This window comes from Hylobates moloch, unplaced genomic scaffold (genome assembly GCF_009828535.3).
Source record: "Hylobates moloch isolate HMO894 unplaced genomic scaffold, HMol_V3 SCAFFOLD_22, whole genome shotgun sequence".
NCBI classification, from domain to species: Eukaryota; Metazoa; Chordata; class Mammalia; order Primates; family Hylobatidae; genus Hylobates; species Hylobates moloch.
This window is the reverse complement of record NW_026652297.1, coordinates 2,441,109-2,468,573: the sequence shown is the minus strand read 5'-3', so window position 1 is coordinate 2,468,573 and position 27,465 is coordinate 2,441,109. Positions and strand designations below refer to the sequence as shown.

Here is a 27,465-nt window from a genome sequence, read left to right as displayed (position 1 = left end):
AAAAGAAAACAGTTATCAGCTGGAGCATTGTTCATATTAGCAAGTTTAGCAAAAGCCAACTCACACATCTCTCACTTGAGGACTGATTAAATAAATCATTGCACATGCATACAATGGAATATCATATAGCCAGGCTGAAGAGCTGTCATAAAAATCTTTATAGGCCATGATTGAACTTTATCCTAAGAAGAATGAAGAGCCATTAATGAATTTTTAAGCAGAAGTGTGGAATTAGACCTGCATTTTAGATGTCTCTGGCTTAGTATGGAGCATAGCTTGAAAGAGTAAAACAGAAGCCAGGGAGATTAGTTGGTGGCCCAATTTAGGGTAGTCACTGAGAGGAAGACATAAAAGATGTAGACGATGACAGGGCTTGGTGGGAGATTGCATGAATGGGTGCAGGAGCTCAGGCACCTACGATGCCCAGTTCAGGCTTTGGCAGTGGATGAGGCTGGCAGATATGCATTGAGACCAGAGGCACAAGTGGAGCTGCAGGGTTGGGGATGAGAAGGAAAGGTGATGAGTTTCATTTGCATTGATTGAGTTGGAGGTGCCAGTGGGCAGCCAGTTGGGATGTGCAGTTGAGCGTTTGCATATACAGCTCTATGACTCAGAGGAGAGATTGGAATTGGGGATGGATTTGGGAATCTTCATCGTACAGCTGATGTTTGAGGCAGTAGGGCAATCCGAAGTCATCTTGGGATGTCCTGTGGCATGAGAGGAGAGTCCAGGCACTGGAGCAGCCCCTAGGGAACACAGGCAGAAGAGAATGAAAATCTGCAGGAGCTGGAGGAGTGTGGGGGACGTGGGTGGGAAACCAAGAAGAGCATCATATCACGGACCTCAAGGAAGAGTGTGCTCGGGTTTTACTGGTGTCTGTCTCTCCCTTGATTTAAAATCCTCCACATAAACTGGATTTTATTTTTCTTTATTTTCTCCCCATCTGTCTTATCCCACCTTCAATCGGCATGAGGTTTTGTGCATAATAACTATGTCTGTGGACGAGCAAAGGCATGAGTGAGTGACTACAGTTGTAACTGGTTCTTTACGTGACTGCTGTGCACGCCTCCACAACTGCTCCTCTCCTTGCTCTCCCTGTCTCCATTCTTTTAAATTCTCCACGCTGTCATCAGTGGCTCTCCACTGCCTACAGAGGAGCATCCTCTGGTTGGCCTTCAAGCCCATCCACATCCAGCCCCAGCTGGGCTTATCTCCTACAACACGTGGTGTGGAACTACACCCACGCTGGCCGCTTGCTGCTACATGAACATGCTCTGTGCTTACAGTGTCCTTTTCCCTTGGATTTCCTGCCTCCCGCCCCCTGCGATAGTTCCACCCATCCTTCCACATTTCATGGAGATCCCACTTAGCCCCAAAGGCCTCCCCAGACCTTCACTGCCATGAATGTCTTCCCCGTTCTCTGTTGCACTTTGTCTTGCATTCCCATACTAGCTCCCTACCAGTTACTACTCTTTCTCCACACTGGAGTGTGAGGGGAGTCTGTCCCAATGTCACCATTCCCCCATGACTTGCCTCCCCACCTTTTCAAGTCTCTACTCAAGCGTCACCCTGCAAGGCTTGCCATGACCCCTCTGTTTTCATCGCCAGCTCCAGCACTTGGCACAGTACAATTGCTGAAGGAGTGGTGGGTGGATTGTGAGTCCTCGGGAGTTCAAGACAATGCTTGAATTTATTTCTGTAACTGTGCCAGTGCTTTGCATCCAGTCAGCACCCTGTGTTTGCAGTAGGCTCCTGGGAAATAAGTTTTACTCAATTCCGTGCTCCCACTGCCTAATACAGATCATGGCACCACAGTAGGCGCTCAATAAATGTTTAAGGAATCAATAAATGAAAAATTACACATTTAATTGCCCTCAGGAGCCTCCAGAGAGGCCACTGGTTATGCAAACTCACTGGTTTGTGTGTGCTTCCTGCCAGCACTGACAGGCTGCCTTATGGGCCGGTGACAAGCTGTGTCCTGTAAACCTGGCTGTGCTGAGAGACGGTGACATGCAGCTCACAGAAGGCACTAGGCCTGTCATGGTGGCCAAGCATTTAATATAACGATTGTGGCGCTCCAGGCAGAAACACAGCCCAGAAGAAGCCTCAGAGGCAGCCATGGAGGGGTGGGGGCACTTACTCCTTAGGGAAAGCTTGACTTGGTTTCTACTGTGTGCATGGCCCTCCGAGGGTCCAGGTAGAGGGGAAGCTACAGCTGTGAGGGCAACTGGGCATCCGTCTTCAAGAGTTTCAGGTCTAGTGGGGTTGAGGACAGAACAAAGGCAAGATGGGCCAGTGCTGGAAGAGATCCACGCACAAAGGCAGGAGAGCCCCCAGGAGAAGGGGAGGCTTAGGGAGGATTAGTGGAAGCTTCGTAGTGGAAGGGCCATCTGAGCTCATTGACTAAGCTTTTTTTTTTTTTTTTTTTTTTTGAGGCAGAGTCTCACTCTTGTCTCTCCGGCTGCAGTGCAATGATCTCGGCTCACTTGAATCTCCACTTCCCAAATTCAAGCGATTCTCCTGCCTCAGCCTCCTGAGCAGCTGGGATTACAGGTGCCTGCCACCATGCCCGACTAAATTTTGTATTTTTTAGTAGAGACAGGGTTTCACCACATTGGCCAGGCTGGTCTCAAACTCAACCTCGAGTGATCCACCCACCACGGCCTCCCATGGTGCTGGGATTACAGGCATGAGCCACCATGTCCGGCCTTCATGACTAGGCTTTCTGAATGGGGTGGGAATTGAAACAGCTTCCAGCTGGTCTCCCTGCTCCCTGCTCCCAGTCCATGCTCATGGTTGCAGCCAGACGATGCTCTTGAATTGAAGGACAGATGATGTAACTTCTCTGCTCAGAATTCTGCAATGGCTCCCGTTGCATTCAGGGTGAACAGAGGTCCTTACGGTGGCCTACAAGGCCTTGTGTGATTGGCCTCCCAGTGGCCTCTGCAACATGGCTCCTCCCCCTCACCCACACCAGGTACCCCGAGCACCTTGCTGCCCCCTGAGTGTGCCAGGCAGGCTTTCACATCAGCCTGCTCTCCCTGCCTGGCACGCCCTTCCCGCAGCTCACCTTGTCACCTGCTTCAAGTCTTCACTGAAACGTCCTGCTGTGCCCTCTCTACTTTAAATGGTAACACCCACTCCCCTGCACTCTGCTGCCTTATCCCTCTTGAAATTTGTGTTTCTCCATGGAACCTTTTAGGTTCTGACATAACTGTGCATTTTACTAACTTATTTTTGTTTCTTGTCTTTTCCCCCCATAGAATGTAAGCTTTGTGGAAGCAGTTTTTTGTTTGTTTATTTGTTTTTTGAGACGGAGTCTTGCTCAGTCACCCAGGCTGGAGTGCAGTGGTGCGATCAGGGCTCACACAACCTCCGCCTCCCGGGTTCACGCCATTCTCCTGCCTCAGCCTCCCGAGTAGCTGGGACTACAGGCGCCCGCCACCACACCCGGCTAATTTTTTGTATTTTTATTGGAGATGGGGTTTCACCATGTTAGCCAGGATGGTCTCGATTTCCTGACCTTGTGATGTGCCCGCCTCGGCCTCCGAAAATGCTGGGATTACAGGCGTGAGCCACTGCACCTGGCCATGAAAGCACTTTTTAAAAATCTGGTTTACTCACTACAGTATCCCTAACACCTAGAACATTGCCTCATGTTATGTGCCCAATAGGTGCTCGTTGAATGAATGAATGAGTAAATGAATCAATGGGGCCATGCTACATGCTTGAGGAAGTCCATGGGAAGGGCCTCCTGGCAGAGCTCCTAAAAATGGCTGCCCAAAGGGTCATTTGCAGGAATAGATCTCTGCCATACAGAGCAGAGGACCTGCTGGGGGTAGGCGGTCAAGTGAGGAGGAAGGGGCCCCAGTCCAAGGGAGAGCCTCTGCAGGATCCCCGTGTCCCAGCATGGGTCAGGAATGCCTCGAGTCTTCTCCCTCTGCCGCACTTGCTGTCCACGCTCCACCTGCACCTTCCCAGGAACCCCCCCAGCTCCCCTCCTGTCACTCTTCCCGCAGTTGCCTCTCTTCTTATTCCTGAATTCCCAGCCCCTCTCTAGGCCAGCTGAGGCCCTTAGACAAGCACTTTGCTGCCTCCTTGTGGCTTCTGCAGGAAAGGCTCCTCCTCTCTTCCAGAGAGTGAGGTTAACAGACAGCCTGGGGGTGATGAGAGAGGAAACCGAATCTTCTTGACTAGTGGCGGCCTGAATCATTGGCAGCTGCCCACTCACAACACTGCTGCCTGTGGCAGTGAACATCTCTGTGGCAGCGCCCTGACTGGTGCACCAGCTGGACTCAGGCTTTGGTTGTTCCAGGCTGCTCAGCTCCTGGGAAAGAATGTGAGGCAGCAGTCAGACCCCGGGGCCTGCCTCAAGGGTCACTGAGGTCAGTGACTAGTGTATCCAGCCTCCACCTGCTCAGCTTCCTCCCAGCTCAGAGGCAATAAATAGTGTTTGAGGGGTGATGAAGCCACCAGCCAGCGCAGGGCCTCCCAGGGTGTGCAGAGAGCGGGGGCAGGGTGTGACACAAGAGCCAGGGCCAAGGTATGTAGAACTGGAGCATGGGAGGCCACCCAGCCTCCTAATTGGCTAATTGGCTGGGATGTTATATCCTGGCCAATTGTTTTTTGCAGGTAACAGATACCTGCTTAAGCTAATTGCCCTCAAATGAAGGAATATTCTAGAAAGCTCCTGGGTTATCTAGTAGACCCATAAGTCACAAGACTGGCCGAGAAGACTGCTTTATTTCTTACTCTACTGGGTAACTTTTTCTTTCTGGCTGCTTTCAAGTTCTCTCATCTTTGGTTTCAGGTTTGACTATGATATGCTGAGGTATGTTTTTCTTTGTATTTATCCTGCTTCAGTTCTCTGAGCTCCTTGGATCTGTGGCTTCTTGTCTTTAATTTTGGAAATTCTCAGTGATTATCTCTTCAAGTAGCTCTTTAAATATTTCTTCTCCCTTCTCCTTCTGGGACTTTGATCACATGTATGTGAAACCATTGGTATTGTCCCACACATCTTGGGTGTTTGGTTTGGGGGTTGCTGGTTTGTTTCTTTGTTTTTACTCTCTCTGTGTTATACTTGGCTAATTTCTGTTGATCCTGCCTCAAATTCACATATTTTTTTGCCTTGCTTTTGTCTAGTTGGCTGATAAACCTGCCAAAGGATTTCTATATCTCTGATGTTGAGATTTTCTTTTCTTTTTTTTTTTTTTTTTGAGACAGAGTCTCACTGTGTCACGAGGCTGGAGCGCAGTGGCACAATCTCAACTTACTGCAGCCTCCTGTCTGTCTCCAGCATGTTAGATGCCTGTGTGAGTCTGTTCATGTGCATCTCGGTGCACACATGTGTACCAGCATGTTTTTTTTTTTTTTTTTGAGATAGAGTCCCGCTGTGTCCCCAGGCTGGAGTGCAGTGGCACAATCTCGGCTCACTGCAAGCTCCGCCTCCCGGATTCAAGCCTCCCGAGTAGCTGGGATTACAGGCACCCGCCACCATGCCCGGCTAATTTTTTGTATTTTTAGTAGAGATGGGGTTTCACCATGTTAGCCAGGATGGTCTCAATCTCCTGACCTCGTGATCTGCCCACCTCGGCCTCCCAAAGTGCTGAGATTACAGGCGTGAGCCACCATGCCCGTCCTGTACCAGCGTGTTTTTAGCTGTGCAGGAACAGACCCTGAGCAAGGGGAGGGCATAGCGCTCAGAGTCAAGGCTAAGATTGTCCAGCTACAGAAAGCACTTCGGGTCTGCAGACACACACAGCTCTCCCACCTGTCAGACAGAGAACCCAGGGGACATGCTTGTAAGACAAAGCTGAAAAAAATCTCAGAGAAGGGGGGCTGCTGGGTTTTGAGGGATGCAATCTTCTAGCATCTCAAACCATGGAGGGAAGATGAGCAGCCCTCCCTCACATGCCGAGAGGACGCCCCAGTGGGCTCAGAGATGAACAGGGTCAGTGCTAGGCAGACCAGGAGAATGGGGCATGAGTTGGGCCTTGTTATGAACCCAGATGGGGCTGTGTGCCAGAAAGCGTGGCCAGGGGAGCCGGCGAGGTCGGCAGGACCACAAAGAGGTGAGTGAGCCGGCACCATGCAGCAGGTGGATGTGAGGACTCATGTTGGGCCAGGAGCAGGTGGCCCGAGAAAAGGTGCACTTCAGGGAGTGCAGCAATGTCCAGGAGGGCACGCCCAAAGGAGGCAGCACGGCCACCACCCTGAGGAAGCAGCAGCCTGGGCAGGGACAGAGAACTTTTGTTAAGAGACCAGCAGATCCTCATGCCAAAATAGCAGACCCCAAGACAATGCAGGGAGCCCCCACACTGAGACATCAGGAGCAGCCTGACACACAGGGAGGTGGTGGCAGCCTGGGATGTGGGTAAAGAAGACAGCACAGCAGGCTCTGCCTCTGCACCTGGTGGTGAGATCAACACAGTAAACAGGTACAGGGTTGAAAGCAGGAAGAAAATTGTCTTCATCTAAGTTCCCTTAGAAAGGGGAAGCTGTCTTTGCTGGGAACAATATTTTGATAAGTGCCTTAAGCCTGAAACAGGGATCCCAGTGGAGGCCTGGATGTGGGTGGAGCAGCTCTGCTTGAGACATGAAGGAATTTTAGAATTGTGCGTGTTTTACCAGAGAGGCGGGAAAAGAGGGAAGAAAGGAGGCTGCTGCTTGGAGCTGTTCAACATGAATCCCGTTTCTCACTATCCCTCTGTATTTTCAGAAAGTTACTGACATCATGAGTGTATGGGCTCAAGTGGGGTGCGTACCCCTGATATTTATGTGCACATATCTCCGTGTGTGGAAAGAACAAAGGGGCTGGCCTGAGACTCAGAAGCTGGGCAGAGCCCAGGCAGGGAAGGGATGCGGAGAAGAGAGACCCCACGATGGGGAGGTCTTTGGGTAAGTTTAACCAAATCTGCCAGGCCAGGCCCCAGTTGACCCCTGGGTTACAGTGTTCTCCCATAGTGTTGTTTTGGTTATTCTCCATTCTGTTCGCTGTATCTAAATCAACAACTAACAGGAACACACATGCACATCCCCCTTGGAAACCCTCCAGGAATTGGAAACCAGGTTTCTGCACTGGGTGGGCTGGAATGCTGGGACTCTCAGGCCCATTTCAGAGCACAGGTGCAGCCAGGGACTGGCCCTCTTTGATGCTGCTATGCCTCCCTGTCTCACTGAGGTCTCCAGTTGGAGGATGGGGGAAGCACCAGCATCTTCTGGCTCTTGGCTCTGGTTAGGTCTAGACTGCAGGCATCAGGACCCTCTCCCCATTGGGGATCTGTAACTGATGCAGGGCCAGGGTCACAGGAGGCAGATAGGATTGCTCATGTAGAGAGGGTCCTTAAAAGAGCCTTGAGCCTTCAGTAGTGACATCTACAAGCCCAGAGACGCAAAGGAGAGCTAAGACTTTTCTAACCAGAAAAGCCTCTTGTTGGCCCCTGGAGTCCCATGTCTGTCCCCTCAGCTGTTCTTTCTAGGGACTGTTCTTGAAGATAGTAAGGAAAAGAAGTGACAGATAGGCTCAGGTTTCTCAGGCAGTCCAAGGGCTCCCTCATCTCTCCCTCCCTACACCTGGCTCCCCTGAGAACCACCCCCAAGGCTAGGGTGAGATGGGGCTCTTCAGAATTTATGTGCAGCCCAGGAGGCCAGTGTGAAGGAAAAGCCCCCGGTGGCCTCTGAGACACTAAGGAAACCCTTCACCAGAACTGAAGTGCTGTTGGCACGGGGACCCCGCTTACAGCCGCCGAGCAGAGGAACCAGGTTAGCCTCTCTCTATCTGGTGTGGGATAGCAAATGAGGTCATTGTTAAAGCCTGGAGAGAGATTTATTGGGGAGAATCCACATTGACCATCAGCCTCGCACCTTACTGGGCCTTCAGGAAGTTCAGGCTTTTGTGGTAGGAGGACTACACGTCCAGTGTCAACAGCCGGGGAATATCTGGGTGTCCCCTCAGCTGGTCCCAGGGAAGGCTGGCAGGGGTCTTTTTTTCTATTGCGTAACTGGAGGAGGCCACCTCGGTCTTCCAGACAGCCTCCATCTGCTTCCCCTGTTGGCTGGGAGTGGGGGGTTTGGAGAATATGAAAAGCAACAGAGAGAGATTGAGATGCTAGAGACTCTCCAGAGCCACCAGGCCCAAGTGAGCTTTGTCTCCTTCCCTTCTCAAATCGAGTGTGTCACTGCCCTCCTCATCTCCCCTCCGATACTGAGTCTGAATCTCACTTCCTTGGGGCTCCTCTGGCCGAGGAGCTGCTGGAAGAGGTTCCCAGGGTGGCCCCTGTCCTTCAAGGAACAGGCCCTGGGGCAGAAGCCCTGATCTAGGCCATGCAAGGGTAGGTGTGGACCAGGGTCCTTTTAGCTCCCCAGAGGTTCACGGTGTCTCCAGAGCCTGCAGGTCACATGGTGGGGAGGTTCAGGCTTGTTTATAGGACAGACCAACGGCAGATGCCAAATCGATGCTCAGGATAGAAAGGTTGTAAGTTTTCTGGTGTGGGTCCTCAGAGTCTTTCCGTCGCATAGTTTGAAATGCACTGGTCAGGCTAGCCCCTGAAGCCCGCACACTATGACACACACCCCACCTGTGGGTCAGTGGCCAGCGTTGGGGAGGGCAGCTGAGAAGACAGGCACTTTGCAACTCGTAGGGTAATACTGGCCTGTTGGTGCCCTCACTTCACTGCCCACCTCCCCAGGCTGGTCACCCCTGCTCCCTGCCTCTTCACCCATACAGCTGCTGCTCCCTCAGCTTCCCAGAACCTACCGGGCCATCTGCAGGGGCACACATTCCCGGTGCCCAGACTGAAAGGGCTGCTTGTAGGTGGGGCCGCTGGGGCGGATGTGCCGGGGTGAGGCTGCAGGCAACTTGCATTTCTTTGGCTTTGGTGAGGTGACGTCAGGGATGTTCAGGTGAATGTTCCACTCCAGCTGGAGCTAGAGGAACCAGCAGAGAGGCATCAGGGAAGCAGGAAGTTATCTCCTCTCTAGGTTGGGAGGAGGCTTTGTCTGTTTGTTGGTGCCCCTGCTGGACTCAGGGCTGAGTGGAGAGGGTAAGGCCCAGGGAATCCCTTCAATTAGAAACCCTGGGTCCACAAGGTATCAGACCTTTGCTGGAAACTCCTTGAATTCTTTTTTGCTGTGTTAGTTCCTGTTTTCTCCTTTGTTGTGAGGAAGCTGGATAATGGGCAAAACAGCAAGGAAGAAAATGAAACCAGAGCAGCTGGAACCCATGAGAGCAGCTCCAGGCAGGGTTCATGGCAGGGGGCCACGTTGTGCCTGGACTGCACTGGGTATCTTTCCGTCCAGCCCCAGCCCTGGCACTGGGTGAGGAGCTGGGGGAAGCTTCACAGCCACTGAAAGTATTGTCATGTTCCTTTCATTCTCAATCCCAAAACAGCAAGTCAAGATGCCTCTAGGAGATTATCTGGACTGGTATAAGGTGATATGAAACCTCCATGGCCAAGACTCTTCTAGCTGTGTGATGCCAGCCCTCACACCAATGCCTCAGCATGCTGCCTCCCCTAGAATCAGGCCACTGCCGCTCAAGACTTGGGGGCAGGTGGTACCTCCTGACCCAACCCTAGGGCAGGTCCCAGCAGGCTCTGACTCACAACTTTGGGATCCTCCAATCCCTCCAAGCTGCCCCTAGGGACCACGTCGGCACTTGCTGCTTTTCTGCTCCTGGAAGCCTGAGCCTCAGGTCTAGAGCTGAGGGCTGCTTATCCCAAAGCCAGTGTTGCAAATGAAGGAGTCTGGCAGGGAAAGGTCCCATACTCATGGGTGGTGCAGAGAGCTATTCCTGCTATATGAAAGATGGATATGGATATAAACTCAGTACTTGTCTAATGGGGACAAAATTATTAATAGTCCCAAAGGGTATGAATTCTAATTTGCTGGGTTCCTGTTTTACATCTGTTGTAGAGAATCTAGAAACGGGCAAAACATCAGTGAAAAAAAAAATTAAAGAAGACAAAGAAGTTAAATCTATATCTATACCTATATCTATGTATCTATAATAAAGAGTCAAGGCCGGGCGCGGCTGGCTCATGCCTGTAATCCCAGCACTTTAGGAAGCCAAGTCAGGCAGATCATGAGGTCAAGAGATTGAGACCATCCTGGCCAACATGGTGAAACCCCGTCTCTACTAAAAATACAAAAATTAGCTGGGTGTGATGGCGTGCATCTGTAGCCCCAGCTACTCGGAAGGCTGAGGCAGGAGAATTGCTTGAACCCGGGAGGCAGAGGTTGCAGTGAGCCGAGATTGCGCCACTGCACTCCAGCCTGGCAATAGCGAGACTCTGTCTCAAAAAAAAAAAAAAAGTCAAAAGAGGAGAATATAGGAGTCTTTTATTCCATTATTCCCAAGTTTCAGCTGTTATCTCTTTGGCCTTTTTTTTTTAATTCTATACTATTTTGCATTTATTTTAAATGTCAGAAGTTTCAAGGATTCCAATATAAGTTTTTCTTTTTTTAGTAATTCAGTATATAGACAATTGGTGGTATACACAGGGATCCATTGTCCCTCAGTGGTGTATGGCCCATAGATTAGTAATCATTTATCTAGACAAAGAGAAAAGGAAGTTTGGGTGTCAAAGACAGTGTTTTGGAGTTTAAAGAGGTTTTCTGGATATGAGAGAATGGCAGAGGAGAGGAAAAAATAAAAGAAAATCTCATGATTGTGAATTATAAGTTGGACCCACGTTAGTGATTATGAGTGAACCAATTAAATATTGGGGTTACTTTTTTTTTATTTTTGGAGGGTGAGTGAGCGTTATATCTCTGAATGGAATATAATGGATACAATGGCATAACCAGATCACATAATATCTTGGGATTTATTTGGGTTGTACTTGATGTATGAATGTTAAAACCAGGTCTATGTATTTTGGATGGTTACTCTACTGAATTCTGCCAAGGTAAAGTGGGGTGGTCGGGAGGGGGTGAAAGAGTAAGGTTTCTGCTAGTGTTAGTTTTCAGAGGAAAAACATGAGGTCTCAGTAAGGACATGGAAAAGATGAGGATAGGCTCCGAGTGTAGAGATTAAGAGAGTGAGTGATACCTTCTCATTCCGTTGGCCTAAACCCACGTGGTTCCTAACCCACAGGGCGTGGCCCCCTGAGGGGCAATGGAGCTTTTGCCAAGAGCTCAAGAATGTAAGTACATACTCAAAATTGTACGAAAATTGAATAAATAAAAAGTAAAACTACTAGTATGTAGGAATTCTTGGAACTTTTAACATTTAAAATGAATCTTAATAGTATAGGATTTTTTTTGAGGAGATAAACTAGTGATAATGGAATAACAAGGACTAATTTACTATTCTCCTGTAAACAACTAGTAGGCCAAACAGAATAGATGAAAAAATGATGTATACCCATTCAGACAACAGGCAGTGCAGGTCAATGATCCCCAACAGGAATGAAACAAATGAGACAATGTCCAGGCCCCAGCACAGGGCAGGGAACCCAAACAGAAGCCAGCAGCCTTGCTGAGATGAGGAGACAGCATTTGGGGATCAGGGAAGCCAAGGTGACTAGAATTTGAAAATCAGAGTACCAGAGAGGAGGAAGCCACACAGCAAGGAATCTCCAAAGCTCGGCAGAGGGGTCCCGTTAAGTCTCTGTGCAGGCCTGGGAGGAAACCACCAAGGCTGGGGGAAGAATCACTGGGCAAGAACAGGCAGAACCATCCTCAGAGCTCATATATCCCTGGGAAGTTTGTGTTCACATCTGTAAAATATCGAAAGAAAAAACTGCCCACCTAGAATTCTACATCCAGCAGAAACATCTTTCAAAACTGAAAGCTGAATAAACCTTTTCAGACACCAAAGCTGAAAGGATTCATCACCAGCAGATGAGCGTGAGAAATGTTAAAGGAATCCTTCAAGCAGAAGGAAGATGACACCCGAAATACATTTGGATCTACACAAAAGAGTAAGGAGCACTGAAATGTTGAATGTGGGGTAAATAGAAGGGAAAAGTAATAACAATGTACAGTTGTCACTTGCTATCCATGGGGTATTGGCTCCAGGACTCCTCACAGGCACCAAAATCTGTGGATGCTCACATGCTTTTATATAAAATGGTGCAGTGTTTGCATATCACCCACCCACATCCTCCTGTATATATTAAATGGTCTCTAGATGACTTATAATATCTAATAGAATATAAATACTATCTAAATAGTTGTTATACTGTTTAGGGAATAACAAGAAAAAAAAGTCTGTTCGTCTTCAGCACAGACACAACCATCTATTTTTTTCTCCAAATATTTTTGACCTGTGGTTGGTTAAATCCACAGATGCAGAACCCATAGATACAGAGGGCCAACTGCATTCGTGGATTTGTAAGTTACATAGAGGCAAAATGTATGACAACAGTAGGACAAGGCCAGGAGGGAAGAAATAAATGTATACTATTGTAAGGTTCTTACACATGAAATAATATTATTTGAAAGTAGACGATGATAAGTTAAAGATTTATATTGTAAACCCTAGAGTGCAGTGGCTCACGTCTGTAATCCCAGCACTTTGGGAGGCCGAGGAGGGCAGATCACATGGTCAGGAGTTCAAGACCAGCCTGACCAACATGGTGAAACCCAGTCTCTACTAAAAATACAAAAATTAGCCGGGCGTGGTGGTGTGCACCTATAATCTCAGCTACTCAGGAGGCTGAGGCAGGAGAATCTCTTGAACCTGGGAGGTGGAGGTTGCAGTGAGCCAAGATCATGCCACTGCACTCTAGCCTGGGCAACAGAGTGAGACTCTGTCTCAAAAAAAATAATAATAATAAAAATAAAATAACAAAACAGGCTGGGCATGGTGGCTCACACCTGTAATCTCAGCACCTTGGGAGGCTGAGGCGGGTGGATCACATGAGGCCAGGAGTTCGAGACCAGCCTGGCCAACATGGCAAAACCCTGTCTCTACTAAAATTACAAAAAAATTAGCCAGGCATGGTGGTGGGCGCCTGTAATTCCAGCTACTCAGGAGGCTGAGGCACGAGAATCGCTTGAATCCAGGAGGCAGAGGTTATGGTGAGCTGAGATCACACCACCACACTCCAACCTGGGGGGGAGAGAGAGAGACTCTGTCTCAAAAAATAAAAATAAAAAATAACAAAACAGAGGTATGGCTAATATGTAGTATGTCAGGAGTGGAGATAAGATGAATTTACTTGAAAAGCTCAGTTACTCCATAAGAAGGCAGGAAAAGAGGGGGAAAAAAAAACAGAACAGATGAGACAAATAGAAATGAAGAGCAAATTATATATTTAAACCCAACTGTGTTGATAATCACATCAAATATAAATAGCCTAAAACCACCAAATAAAAGGCAGAGATTGACAGATTGCATAAAAAAGCAAGACCCAACTATAAGATATCAATTAAAAACCCAATTTAAATATAGAGACACAGTGCTCACTTTGGTAGCACATATACTAAAATTGGAATAACACAGAGAAGACTACTAGCATGGCCTCTGTGCAAGGATGACACACAAATTCATGAAGTGTTCCAATAAATAAATAATATATAGACACAGAGGTTAACAGTGAAAGAGTGGAAGAAGGTATACCATGCAAATAGTAAAAAATATTTAAAAAGCTGCAGTGACTATATCAATATTGATGTACACTGAAGGGCAAGGAATATAATTAGAAACAAACGGCCGGGTATGGGTGGCTCATGCCTGTAATCCCAGCACTTTGGGAGGCCCAGGTGGGCGGATCCCCTGAAGTTGAGAATTGGAGACCAGCCTGGCCAACATGGTAAACCCCCTCTCTACTAAAAATACAAAAATTAGCCAGGTGTGGTGGCAGGCGCCTGTAATCCCAGCTACTCGGGAGGCTGAAGCACAAGAATCACTTGAACCTGAGAGGTGGAGTTTGCAGTGAGCCAACCAAGATGGTGCCACTGCATTGCCTGGATGACAGAGCGAGACTCCATCTCAAAAAAAAAAGAGAAAAGAAAGAGGGCCATTTCATAAGGATAAAAGTCCAAATTTTGGGCCAGGTAAAGTGATTCATGCTATAATCCCAATACTTTGGGAGGTCAAGGTGGCAGGATCGCTTGAGGGCAAGATTTGGAGACCAGCCTGGACAACATAGTGAGACCTCATCTCTATAAAAATAAATAGTAAAGGTCAAATTTTCAAGAGTACATAAACAATCTTAAATGTGTATGCACCTAATTACAGAGCTTCAGAGTATTTGAATAATAAACCTATAAAACTGAAATAAATAGACATAAATGGAGAGATACAGCATGCTCATGAATTGAAAGAATAAATATTATTAAGATGCCATTTCTCAGTGCTGGGTAGGTAGGGAATTGGTGGGTTGGAGTTTGTGGTGGGTACTTGGGCCAAAACTAGAAAGACACTCAGTAAAAGGGGGCTCACAATGACACCCAGGACATTCAACCCCCAAAGCAGCAGCCAATGATATATATCTGTGGAGAATGTCATGCAGAAAATCAAATAAAATCCAGGGATCCAATCAGATGCAGAGAATGTGTATACAGAATAATATTCAAGAAAATGACTGAAAGATTGGTGGGTTTTGATGCTCAGTGAAACCTGGGAATTCAGAGGAATGTCTTCACTTACACCTGAATTTCCCTCTTAATGTTTCTCATTGTTGTATAGCTTTCGGTTTTGCATACAGTAGTTCCCCCTTATCCTCGGGGGATACATTTCAAGACCCCAGTGGACGCCTGAAACTTCAGTACCAAACCCTTTATACACTGTTTTTCCTGTATATACTTAACTATGATAAAGTTTAATTTTTAAATTAGGCAGAGTAAGAGATTAATAACAATAACAAAATAGAACAATGTTAACAATATACTATAATAAAAGTTATGTGAATGTGGTTGGTCTCTCTTGCTCTCAAAATATCTTACACAGGCCGGGTGTGGTGGCTCACACCTGTAATCCCAGCATTTTGGGAGGCCAAGGTGGGTGGATCACCAGAGGTCAGGAGTTTGAGACCAGCCTGGCCAACATAGTGAAACCCCATCTCTACTAAAAATACAAAAATTAGCTGGGCATGGTGGCGCATGCCTATAATCCCAGATACTTGGGAGGCTGAGGCAAGAGAATCGCTTGAACCCGGGAGGCGGAGGTTTCAGTGGGCCGAGATCACGCCACTGCACTCCAGCCTGGGCGACAGAGCGAGACTCCCAAGCACTTTGGAAGGCTGAGGCAGGCAGATTACTTGAGGTCAGGAGTTAGAGACCAGCCTGGCCAACATGGTGGAACCCTGTCTCTACTAAAAATACAAAAATTAGCCAGGCGTGGTGGTGGGTGCCTGTAATCCCAGCTACTCGGGAGGATGTGGCACGAGAATCGCCTGAACCCGGGAGGTGGAGGTTGCAGTGAGCCAAGATAACACAACTGCACTTTAGCCTGGGCAACAGAGCAAGACTCTGTCTCAAAAAAAAAAAAAAAAAAGGAATGCTGCAGACTGAAAGGTAATATCCACGAAATACAGATCTGGTATAGAACTTGCATCCAGAATATGGGATGAATTTTTACAGCCCAATAATACTCTTTGCCAGAGGAGATAAATGGATGACAAATAAGTACATGAAAATATGCTCACATTATTGTTAGGAAAATTCACATTGTCTAAATTAAAGTCTTAGTGTAAAATAGTTCCACAATAACATGAAAACATATAACCTGATTTTTAAATTATTATTATTTTGAGTTTTTGGCTAAAGGAGCAGAGGAAATGGAGACAGTCATCCTGTAGATGTCATGAGGTGAGCTGGGATTAAGGTCACCATTGCAGGTCTGGCTGGAAAAGACCCAGTACAGTGTAGCCTTGATGTTTTCATTTGTCCTGATGATGCCAGTCTTGAAGACGCAAAAAAAGAGGGACCATATGACATAGTAGTTCTACCAGGAGGTAATCTGCACAGAATTTATCTGAGTCTGCTTCTGTGAAGGAGATACTAAGGAGCAGGAAAACCAGAAAGGCCTTATAGCCACCGTCTGTGCAGGTCCTACTGTTCTGATGGCTCATGAAATCAGTTTTGGAAGTCAAGTTACAACACTCCCGCTCGCTAAGGACAAAATGATGAATGGAAGTAATTACACCTACTCTGAGAATCATGTGGAAAAGGACGGCCTGAAATTCTTACAAGCCCAGGGCCTAGGACCAGCTTTGAGTTTGTGCTTACAATTGTTGAAGCCCTGAGCAGCAAGGAGATGGCAGCTCAAGTGAAGGCTCCACTTGTTCTTAAAGACTAGAGCAGCAAGTGGCTGGGCGCGGTGGCTCACGCCTGTAATCCCAGCATTTTGGGAGGCCGAGGCGGGCGGATCACGAGGTCAGGAGATGGAGACCATCCTGGCTAACACGGTGAAAACCCGTCTCCACTAAAAAATACAAAAAAATTAGCCGGGCGCAGTGGTGGGCGCCCGCAGTTCCAGCTACTCGGGAGGCTGAGGCAGAAAATGGCGTGAACCCGGGAGGCGGAGCTTGCAGTGAGCCGAGATCGCGCCACTGCACTACAGCCTGGGCGACAGAGCGAGACTCCGTCTCAAAAAAATAAATAAAAATAAAAAAAGACTAGAGCAGCGAAATGTGAGGATCACTTAGAGAAACAGGCCATTAGGAATCCATTCTCACTGTGTTCGCTCTAGACAAAACAATGGTAGATTAACGTGTTCGGAAGCCACCGTCATTACTGCTTTTGCCGAAGTATAGTTGTGAAGTCACAACTACACAGAGATTTCTCAACCTACAAAGTGTGTCTGTACATTTTTTTTCTAAGCCTTGTTTGCAGAATAAACAAGGCATTTAGCAAACTAAAAATAATAAAATAGGCAGAGCAGGAGTTCAAGACCAGCCTGGGCAATATAGTGAGACCCCCGTCTCAAATAAAAAAAAAAAAAAAAAAGCAGGGGCAAAGGACCTCAATTGACATTTATCCAAAAAAGACATAAATACTCTGGGCCACTCTGCCTATGGGACAGCCCTGCTCTGTCTGTGGAGCAGCCAATCTGTTGCACACTGTTGCTCTAATAAACTTGATGTCTTTAAAAAAAAAAAAAAGACATAAAAATGGCCAACAAGTATATGAAAAGGTGCTCAGCGTCACTAATCATCAGGGAAATGCAAATCAAAACCACAATGAGCTATGACCTCACCTCACACTGCTAGAAGGGCTATTATCAAAAAGACAGGCGGTAACAAGGTCGTGGCAAGGGTGTGAAGAAAAGGGAACCCTGTGCACTATTCATCGGAAGGTAGATCAGTACAGCCATTGTGGAAAACAGTATGGAGGCTCCTAAAAAAATTAAAAATGAAATTACTATGACCCAGGGATTCTCTTCTGGGTATATACCCAAAGGAACAGAATCGCCACCTTGAAAAGATATCTGGACTCCCATGTCCATTGCAGTATTACAGTAGCCAAGATACGGAAACAACCGAGGTGCCCATCAGTGGACAAATGAAAGAAACTCTGGTATATACAGTCGTGCGCTGCATAACAACATTTCAGTAAATGATGGACCACATATATGACCATGGTCTCATAAGATTATAATACCATATCTTTACTGTACCTTTTCTATATTTAGATACACAAGTATTCACCATTGTGTTCTGACTGCCTACAGTATTCAGAATAGTCACATGCTGCACAGATTTGTAGCCTAGCAGCAATAGGTTACACCATATAGTCTAGGTGTGTAGCAGGCTGTCCCATCGAGGTTTGTGGAAGTATACCCTATAATGTTCACACAACAAAAAATTGCCTAACAACACATTTCTCATAACACAACCCCATCGTTAAGTGATGCATAACTGTATATACAGTGGAATATTATTCAGCCTTAAAAAAGGAGGAGATCCTGCCATTTGCCACAATATGGTTGGCCCCGGAGGACATTATGCTAAGTGAAATATGCCATGCATAGAAGGAAAAATATCGCATGATCTAACTTAAATGTGAAATCTAAAAAAAAAAACAAAAGGCCAAATTGAGGAGACAGAAAATAAAACAGAATTGAAGTGGGGGTGGGAGGAAATGGGGTGACATAGACCAAAGGATACAAAGTAGCAAATACATAGGACTAAGAAACTAAAAGCTCTATGTGTTGGATTATAGTTAATAGTGTATTGTATTCAGGAATTTTGCCAAATGAGTAGATTACTACTGCCCTTGCCAGAGGAGAGAGAAAAATGGCAACTATGTGAGATGATGGATATGTTAATTTGTTTCAATTACCAATTTTACTATATAGTAACCATTTTACTATATATGTATCTTATAATGTCATGTTATAAACCTTAAATATATACCATAAAACTTATTTTAAATAAATAATAAATAATAAAAATTGTGGCCAGGTGTGGTGGCTCACGCCTGTAATCCCAGCACTTTGGGAAGCCAAGGCAGGTGGATCACTTGAGGTCAGGTGTTCAAGACCAGCCTGGCCAACATGGTGAAACCCCGTCTCTACTAAAAATGCAAAAATTATCCAGGTGTGGTGGTGGGTACCTATAATCCCAGCTACTCGGGAGACTGAGGCAGGAGAATCGCTTGAACCTGGGGGGCGGAGGTTGCAGTGAGCCAAGATTGTGCCACCGCACTCCAGCCTGGGCAAAAGAGCGAGACTCCGTCTCAAAACAAACACATTTTGAGGGATTATGAGGGAAAATGGATTCTAAGCTAGACTTCCACATCAAAGCAAACAGTCAATTAAGAGTGAGGACAGATATTAAGTAAAGACATTTTCAGACAACCAGGGTCTCAGTGACTTAACCTCCCATGCAACCATTGTCAGCCAGTGAGTGGAGGAGGGACTCTACTAAAACAAGGAAGTGAACCAAGGAAGAAGAGACCTGGAATCTAGAAAGCCAAGGAGCTGATTCAGGGAGAAGCAAAGCAAGTCCCTGTAAAACAGTGAAGATGACGGCTGTGCACCAAGCCTGGAGAGCTACCAGACTGACAGGAGCAGGGCACGGAGAACCACAGGGGAGGGAGAATCACAGCCCAGAGCCAGGACTGCAGGATCCAGCTGCCCCCTCTTCTCCAGAAGAACTCTTCTACAGATTTTTTTGAAGAGACGTCTCTCTCTCTCTCTGGGTTGCTCTCCCCAGAAACAGATTTGAAAGCCGCCCACCTCCATGCTCAGGCCGCCGCCTACCTTCACCTCTCCCTGGTGCAGAGGCTTTATCCTGCCTTCTCCTTTCTCTTCTGCCCCTGGTCCCACAGTCTCAGCCACGTCCCCACAGGTTCACTTCGGGCCCCAAGCCGACTGGCTGTGCTGACCCCAGGAGGCAGAGTGGGGCGGGGGTCAGGGCGGGAGGCCCACCTTGGGGAACATGGTCACCATGCTGCTCAGGCACTCTCGGCGCTGCTCCTCCAGGCCCTTCTGCTTGTCCGTCCAGGCCTGTAGCCTGAGACTCTGCAGGCGGTCAATGTTTTCCAGGAAGATGTAGAGGTTCTGGGCCTTGTAGGAAGGCTTCGTTTCTTTCATGATTTGTACGTGGTTGATCGCTTCTTGCCTGGGAAGAGAGGAGAAGCGATTTAGGGGGTGGAGAGGCCTCCTCTATCCCCCAAGTCTGTTAACCAGAGATGACTTTGTTTTCTTTAATTCCTTAGAGCAAAAAGAGAAATGGAGGCTGGTGAGAGCTGGGGAAAATGGGGCAGAGAAAAGTGGGAGGTGGTATCGAGTGAGGAGCCTCGGGGCTGGGATGAAACAGGAAGAGAAAGGAAAGACAGGGGAGCACATTAGGTGGATGATGGACAGGGCCACGGGAAGAGAGGAAGAGAGAGGGAATTGCTTAGAGGAAAAGCCCACTACAGAGAGAGCAGCGGGCAGTGCCCTTCTTCCCACATCTTCAAGGGTTGCCCAGGGACCCAGGCCAGACTTGCTTTCCAGGCCCCCACTCAGGAGACCCTGTCCAGGCCTGGGGTGGCTCTCCCCATCCCCCCCTTGCCCTGTGTTCCTTCTCTCCCACTTGGTTTAGGCTCTGCCCACACATTGCAGCGGGTGGGTGCCAGGTGGGTTCCAGGGAGGACCTACCGGAGGCTCTGGAAGCGTCTATAGAAGATGTACTTATGGCACAGGTACGGCAGCCTGAGCGCGCCCAGCTCCATGGTGGTGGTGGTGAGCTCCAGCGCTTTGCTGTGCAGGTAGTGGGGCAGCCTGAACTCAGACTCCTCACTCAGGAGCTGCAGGTTCTTCCTCTGGGCCTCCATGTCCATGTGGTACACCTTCTCCTTAAGAGTTGCAGGGGATATCTGCAAAGAGGGCCGGGTCAGCCTTTGGATAGATGTCCCAGTGACAGGAAAGGAGGCAGATTTCTTGGGCTTTGTGGGAACTCGGCGGGTCCGTGGTCTGTAGGTAAACTCCACTGAACTCATAGGTCTCTGCTTTCCCAGGGCAGGCTGCTGGGTACTAGGAGACATGGGCAAGTGTGGCCTCCTGCTTTGGTGAGCAGATTGGGTCTGGCTTGGGGCAGGCACTAATGATAGCTCTGCCTTCTCCAAGTCCCTCCGTCGACTGGTGGGCGTGAAGATCCTCCTCTCCACATCCTCCCCTAGCTGCTCCGGCTCTCTCCCTGGGCTCTCCTGCTCCTTTTCTAGCTGGACCCATTTCCGTTGCTGCTCCCTGGCCAGGTCTTCCAGCTTCCACTGCCGCAGCTTCTCCTGGTGCTCCTGCTCCAGCAGGGCCCACTTCTTCTGCCGCTGCTGCCACATCTCCTCCTCCTCCAGCCACAGCTGCCTCCGCGTCTCCCAGCCAAATTCCTCCTCCCAGGGCTCCTCTTGGCTCTCAGAGGTCACCTGCCTGGAGCTCTCCAGAGACAGCTGCTTGCTACATTGGAACTTAATTTGGAGTCCTCCCTTCTCCTGGAAGTAGTCCTCCTGGTCTTTGTCTTTGTGGCCTGAGCTTTCTGCCACCGGTCTTTCCCATTTCTTAGGAAACCTGCGATCTACTAAGGGTAAAAGCACAGGCTCAAGGCTCTCAGTGTCCTTACTGCTGAACACATCTGCGACCCTCGAGTGCACAGTCATGGTGGAAAGTGGCTGGTGCCCTGCAGCTATAGCACCACTGTCCCGCATCGTGGCCATGGGACTTGGGGGAAGTGGCGAGAACAACTGCTCCTCCTTCATCGGTTCCTGTTGGCTTTCCTCCGTGACTGTTTCTTTCCTTGGGAGGGTCTCTCTGTCAGAGGGACCCGGGGAGTCAACAGAAACCTCAGCTGGGTCTTCTGCCTGACCCGTAGCAGTCTGAGCCTTCTTCAGCTGGAACTCCAAGGCCTGCTTCGTCAGGAGAAGGTCATGGTACCTTCCCCCTAAGATCTCTACCTGCTTCAGCAGAGCATCCCTCCTGCTCTCAAGGACCTCCACAAACTGCTGGAAGTGCAGCCTCTGGCTGCTGAGCTCTTTGGTCGCCTGCATTTGCAGGTGTCTGTATTTGGTCTCCAGGCTCCTGTTCTCCTTGTGTTGGAGGATCAAGGCCTTGTTGAGGTTCTCCACCACAGTAACCATGTACCTGATGGCCCTGACCTCCCCCTTGCTGAACATGGTAGAGTCCAGGAGCTCCTGCAGCATGGACGTCACTTCCGAGGCCTTCATGTTCATGGTATGCTGGTCCTGGAGCATCTGTTCTGGGCTCAGTGGCTGAGGATGGGATGGAGATGTCTGTGGGCTTCTTCCCTGCCAGCCCTGCCAGAAGGTGTGTTTGGACACTGGGAGAGGTGGAGAGAAAAAAGTCAATGATTTCTTATGGGTCCCAAGGATTGCATTGATTCTCCAAACCCTGCAGGGCCAAAATGGCAACCCCCTTAGGGATTTGGCGAGAGTATGGAGCTGGGGCTGTATGTGGGGCCAGGGACAGTGCTGTCAGGACAGACCTCTGCTGAGTGAAGAGCTTGCCCAGAGCCCAGGCTCAGGGTCAGCCAGCTCCACAGCACCTGCAGAGACCAGAAGGGCCTGGCGTAGGCAATCAAGCACAGCTCACTGCAGCATCCTCCTGGTCTTCCATGTTCTCCTGGGGTAGAGTTATTTTTCTAATCATGCCACTTCCCAGCCTCAGTATGTTTGCCTCCTATTGTCAGCTACTTAAACCCCTTACACCCATCTAGAAAGCCTGGTTTCCCTTTCCCGTTAGCAGTGGACTGTGCTTATGGAGAATTTATCACATGGTCCTCCAACTGTTCACATGTTTTATATATTTTTTTAAATAACTAGTGTCTTTTTCCATTTGGGGGATCCCTTTGATACTCTGAGGAAAGCAGCAGACCCTCTCTCCCCAGGAAAATGCACTACACACAGATTGTGCCTGCCATTAGCAGATCTCAATTTCTTAAAGGCTGGGTCACGGTGGTCATTGTACCCCCTTGGACCTAGTATGTATAGAGCTGGTGGAGTGATTACCTTGGAGCATCCATTCATCTGCCTATTTAATAAACATCACTGGTGGAAGAAACAATGCTAACTTCAGATGAGGGGTAGAGGAAATATAAAAATGAAGGGATACTGAAGTTGGGCTAGCATCTAGCTCGTATTGTCAGAGAGGCCATGTGGCCTAGTGGTCCAGAGTTTAGATTCTGCAATAAGATAACTTGGGTTTGAATCCCATCTTTCTGATTTGCCTTGGGCAATTTTCCTAACTTCTCAGTTTCCCAATGTGAAAAATGGGGATAATCATAGAATCTATGTCATAGGACTTAGATTATGCATGTTTAGTGCCAAGTGCAGTAACAGGTACCTAGTAAGTGCTCAATAAATCATCCCTAAAAAGAAAGAAAGACACAGTCTTTACCATTCATAAGTTTATAATCTAGCGAGGGTCTAAATATACAATAAGTGTATTTGAAGACATAGTACGGTACAGATTGCAGAAGAGATTGTTTCCTTATCCACTTTTCCCTGCCTTCTCCCTCCTGCTGACCTTACTTGATTGATAATGAGGCTGGCCATGAGCAACAGTGGTAAATGCTGATGGTTAACTATTGTTAATTAAGCCCTGAGCATGTTCCAAGCATGGTGTCAGACACTTCACACCATGTAGAAGCCTCCCCACAAACCTGGAGCTAGGCAGTATCCTCTTCTGTTTATATATGAGGAAACTGAGGCTCAGAGAGATGAAGTCCTTGCCCAAAGTGATACAACCAGAAACTGACAGAGATGCAATTCAAACTCTTGAGTGAGATTAAGAAGCCAGAAACCCTATGTGTGGGGCCACAGCCTTTCCTTGTGGTCCCTTCTCTTCTCTGAGCTTCAATGTTCTCATCTACAAAATGTATGAGTTCGATAATCTCAGGTTCTCCTAATGTTGATGGGAGTAAAAAGCCAAGGTTCAGCTATTTGCTGATGGACCACCTCTGCAGCAGCCTCCGGCTGAGCCTCCCCAACCTTCCTGGCTCTGTTGCTGGGTTTGGAGTGAGGAGAGGATGGTCCGCAGGTTCTAGCTGCTAACTCTAGCCCTCCTGGCCTCCCAGCGTTGTTCCTCAGAACCTACGTGAGGCCACAGCTCCAGTGAGCACGCCAGAGACCTGTCTCCACATCACACCTCCCTTAGCGTGGAAGAACAGCTCAGAGCTGCTCAGTGCTTGGCCTGGGCTCAACCCCCAGCCCCTCACCACTGCCCATCCATCTCAAATCAAACTTGTGTGATGGAGGAGAATCAGAAAGACCCCAGGCCCAGCCTCTGACTTCCCTTGCCATGGCTCCACCCCGTCCCCACCTAGCTCCCTGGCCAGGTGCTCCTAGAACCTACCTCGTGACCTTTTCTTTTGTCCTTCAATGAGAGTGGAGCAAAGGGCAGTGAGTGACTCGATGCCTCTTTTGGTGGCAATGAGGGAGAGTGGTAACACTTTCTCCGTCACTTCAATCCATTTGTCCAGAGCTGCTTCTTCCTCTTCACTGTTCCTGGGCCCGATCTCATGGGTCAGAGTGTCACCTGGAGAAGGGATGGGAGGTGCAGGCTGAGAGCAGTCTGTCCTCCAGGGGGACACGGACAGCCCTATAGCACAGGGGTTACGGCGGCTGTGAAGTCACATTGATTTTACCTCTTACTAGCTACGTGATGTTGGTAAGTCACTTATACCCCTGAGCCTCAGTGTCCTTCCCTATAAAAGAACTGAGTGAAGATTAAATGAGATAATACATGTGGAACAGTTAACATGAGGCCTGCCATATAGAAATTCACAATGGACATTAAATAGTATTGTCTGTACAGCAGGGAGGTATCTGACTTGTTACTGCTCTATGCCCATTCATTGCCTGGTCCAACATCTGGACGACTGAATTAATTAAGCAGAATCAACAGCTCTGTCAGTCTTGAGGGCAGCTGAGGGACCACTGAACTAAGAGCTTCCAAGCATGGGGTAGTATGCGGGGGGCAAGGCACATCCCAATACCATCTTCTTCCAACACGGGAGCATCCAGCACACAGCACACGGGTCCCGTGATGGGATGACTCTGAGCTGAGTGGGGGATAGCACTTAGCTTTAGGGTTTAATGCAGCTGGCCCACACCCAAATGGCTGTACCAGTTGCTCACAGCTGGCATCAGGGCCCATGCAGTAAAGGTCATTCAGTGCTTTGAATATCACCCAGGGGTGCTCTATAAAATAGCTAATGTGGGTTCAAATTTAGTTTCTATCCTGCACAAAAATGAGATGTCATAATGGACCCATGACTTAGGCTTCATCATATATTCAGCTAATGTCGATCTGTGATGTTTGGACACTTCTGTGTCTGCCCCTCAGGAGCGTGGAGGTGATGTGCTGTGGCACGAGTGGTGGAATGCTTCACTGGAGAAGGGGATGTGTCCTGTGCTGTCCCTGTGCTTGCCACCCACACTCCCCTCCCAGAGGAGGCATGGTGCCCAGCCTGCAAACTCACCCCAGTCACCCAGCCAGCATAGAATATCATACAGGTGCTTCTCCTTCGTCTTAGCATCTTTGGAGAAGGAGGCAATTTTTTCCAGCAAGATGAATCTCTTCTTGCCCTTTGGATCTGTCTGCTGAGATTTGGCATTTTCTTTTAAATCATATCCTAATTCTTCCTGGAAGCGGTTGATGACACAATTAACTTTGTCCAAAATGTCTGAGAGTTGGGTAGAAATATCCTATAGAGAAGCAGCAGATTGTAGTGTTAGGGCTGTGGACTTGAGCCAGAAGCCACATGCTAGCAGCGTGACCTTGGACAAGTCGCTTAGCCTCTTTGGGTCTCAGTTTTCTTATATTTAAAGTGGGAATTATTATAGTACCTATGTCACAGGGTTTCTGTAAGGATTAAATGAATTAAATATTTTAAAGTGCTTTTAATAGTACCTGGCACATTACACAAAAGTGGTAGCTTTATTATCATTGTGATTATTAAGAAGGTCAAGAAAGGATAGAATACCAAAACCCCACAGGAAACATTTCTTTAGAATTTCAGAGGTTGCTGGGGGTTTCTGGATGTCTTTCCTCACAAGGATCCACAGGCAACAGAAGCTTGGGAAAGCGAGGCCCCAAGAAACTTTAGGATCAGAGGCTCAAGTAAAAAATGTACTAGAGCCTCGTGTACAGGGTGATTTGAGCCTTTGGCCATTTCCCCAACTCCTGTGAACTTCCTGGGCTCAGCTTGGGGGATTCTGGAGGGTTGCCAAGAACAGATTCTGGGTCCTTTCTCCTGCCCTCTAAGACCCAGCACATGTGCCTCAGGGCTATCCTCGAGCTTCCTGCCCCCTTCCCGGCCCCAGCCCTGCCTCGGGTGGGTGGTTGCTTTCAGCTCACTCTGCATAGGCCAAGTTTAGGAGAGAAAAGTTATACTAATCTGTCTGCAGACCCGGGTTGCTGAATATCCGAGGACCTCTGAGGACCCAGAGCTAGAAACTCGCTCAAACCTGGGATCAGTCCCCAGCCTCCACATCAGATCCCAATGTAAGGGTGATTCCTTCATCTCAGGGGCTACCTCTTGAGCCCGAGTTAGCTGGGCAGCCTCAATCCTCAAGATGATGGCTTTCACTGACGTGGGAGTCACCAACTGTGGGGGGTCATCCTTCTCCATTTTGGATCACTCTGTCAGTCACAAAACATCCTGTGTCTCTGGTCCACAGGCCTGGACACACAATGTTGTCTGCTTTGGAGGTTGAGGGCACCAGGGTGTCTCCTGGGTACCCTCTGCCCGGGCACAGCTCCTCCAGTAACTGCCAAACACCAGGTTCCAACTGATCCTCTTTTCCCCAGTGACATCATCAGTTCGATTAGAAGAATTAGGAGATTAGACTCCCCACTATCTAGCTTTGTGTCCATTACCTAACATATATTTACTTGACTTGTTGCCTTTTTTTTTTGAGACAGAGTCTCCCTCTGTAGCCCAGGCTGGAGTGCAGTGGCGTGATCTCGGCTCACTGCAACCTCCACTTCTTGGGTTCAAGTGATTCTCCTGCCTCAGCCTCCTGAGTAGCTGGGATTACAGGTGGGTGCCACCACACCTGGCTAATTTATTTTTTGTATTTTTAGTAGAGACGGGGTTTCACTGTGTTAGCAAGGGTGGTCTCGATCTCCTGACCTCATGATCCACCCACTTTGGCCTCCCAAAATGCTGGGATTACAGGTGTGAGCCACTGTGCCCAGCCGACTTGTTGCTTTTTAAAAATTACTAAATGTTATGCTCCCAAACAAAACATTAATGTCTAAAAATAAGAAAAAGCAATTAGCAAAAGTTATCTTCCTAAATAAAATATTTTAAATTTCTAAAAATTAGAGCCAATCAATAACCAAATGGAGGCCAGGCTCAGTAGCTCACGCCTGTAATCCCAACAATTTGGGAGGCCGAGGTGGGAGGATCACTTGAGCCCAGGAGTTTGAGACCAGCCTGGGCAACATGGTGAGAGCCTAGCTCTACAAAAAAATTTAAAAAATAGCCAGACATGGTGGCGCATGCCTGGGATCCTAGCTACCTGAGAGGTTGAGGCGGGAGGATCACTTGAGCCCAGGAGGTCAAGGCTGCAGTGAGCCATGTTCACACCACTACACCCCAGCCTAAGTGATAGATACCCTGACACACACACACACACACACACACACACACACACACACAGAGGGAAGAACATCCCATAATGCTAAAGATGTCAATTAATAAGGGGGACATAATTCTAAATGTGTATACACCTAATAACATTGCTTCAAAATACATGAAGCAAAAAGCTTCCAGAACTGAAAAGAGGAATAGGTAAATCCAAAATTATAGTTGGAGATTCCAGCACTTCTCTTGCAGGAGTTGATAGAAGTAGCAAAAAATAAAAAGTATAGAGGTTTTGAAAAATACTATCAACCAACTTGACTCCATTGACAGTCATAGAACACTTCACCCAACAACAGGACACATATTATTCCCTATGCATATGGAACAATGATCATATAAACCATAATTTGGGCCATAAAACAAGTATCAATTAACCTAAGAAGGCTAAATTCATACAAAATATGTTCTCTGACCACTATGGTAT

General features: G+C 48.0%; 3 protein-coding genes, 1 non-coding gene and 1 pseudogene across 8 annotated transcripts in view; 4 read left to right on the top strand and 1 right to left on the bottom strand.

Annotated features, from left to right (window-relative positions):
* Window positions 1-27,465, top strand: part of PRPF40B (pre-mRNA processing factor 40 homolog B) — a 67,794-nt gene that overhangs the window by 8,471 nt on the left and 31,858 nt on the right. The window contains exon 2 of the mRNA XM_058433441.1: window positions 11,813-11,924. Coding sequence (XP_058289424.1) covers window positions 11,889-11,924 — 36 coding nt within the window. The 5' untranslated portion in view covers window positions 11,813-11,888. The remainder of the gene's footprint in view (window positions 1-11,812; window positions 11,925-27,465) is intronic.
* On the bottom strand, window positions 136-26,271 carry FAM186B (family with sequence similarity 186 member B). Of its 5 annotated transcripts, XM_058433461.1 has the most exons (8): window positions 25,926-26,270; window positions 24,870-25,095; window positions 23,741-23,923; window positions 20,039-21,707; window positions 19,325-19,517; window positions 8,756-8,925; window positions 7,864-8,054; window positions 647-746 (listed from the first exon to the last, which is right to left on the bottom strand). In XM_058433461.1, exons 1-7 carry the CDS (start codon window positions 26,019-26,021, stop codon window positions 7,907-7,909), a joined length of 2,685 nt encoding a protein of 894 aa, XP_058289444.1. In that variant the 5' UTR covers window positions 26,022-26,270; the 3' UTR covers window positions 647-746; window positions 7,864-7,906. The 5 variants fall into 5 exon arrangements, with proteins under 5 accessions (XP_058289445.1, XP_058289444.1, XP_058289446.1 ...); XM_058433462.1 differs by lacking the exon at window positions 7,864-8,054 and having other exon boundaries at window positions 136-746; window positions 25,926-26,271; XM_058433463.1 differs by lacking the exons at window positions 647-746; window positions 7,864-8,054 and adding an exon at window positions 876-995 and having other exon boundaries at window positions 25,926-26,271.
* LOC116462054 (DNA-directed RNA polymerases I, II, and III subunit RPABC4-like) lies at window positions 12,004-14,695 on the top strand. The gene is made up of 2 exons (XM_058433699.1): window positions 12,004-12,075; window positions 14,384-14,695. The coding sequence occupies exons 1-2, from the start codon at window positions 12,004-12,006 to the stop codon at window positions 14,564-14,566; spliced, it is 255 nt and encodes an 84-aa protein (XP_058289682.1). The 3' UTR covers window positions 14,567-14,695.
* LOC116462205 (U6 spliceosomal RNA) lies at window positions 13,407-13,516 on the top strand. Its single transcript, XR_004246294.1, has one exon. It is a non-coding gene; the product is annotated as a U6 spliceosomal RNA (small nuclear RNA).
* Window positions 14,618-16,333, top strand: LOC116462053 (Parkinson disease protein 7 homolog; annotated as a pseudogene).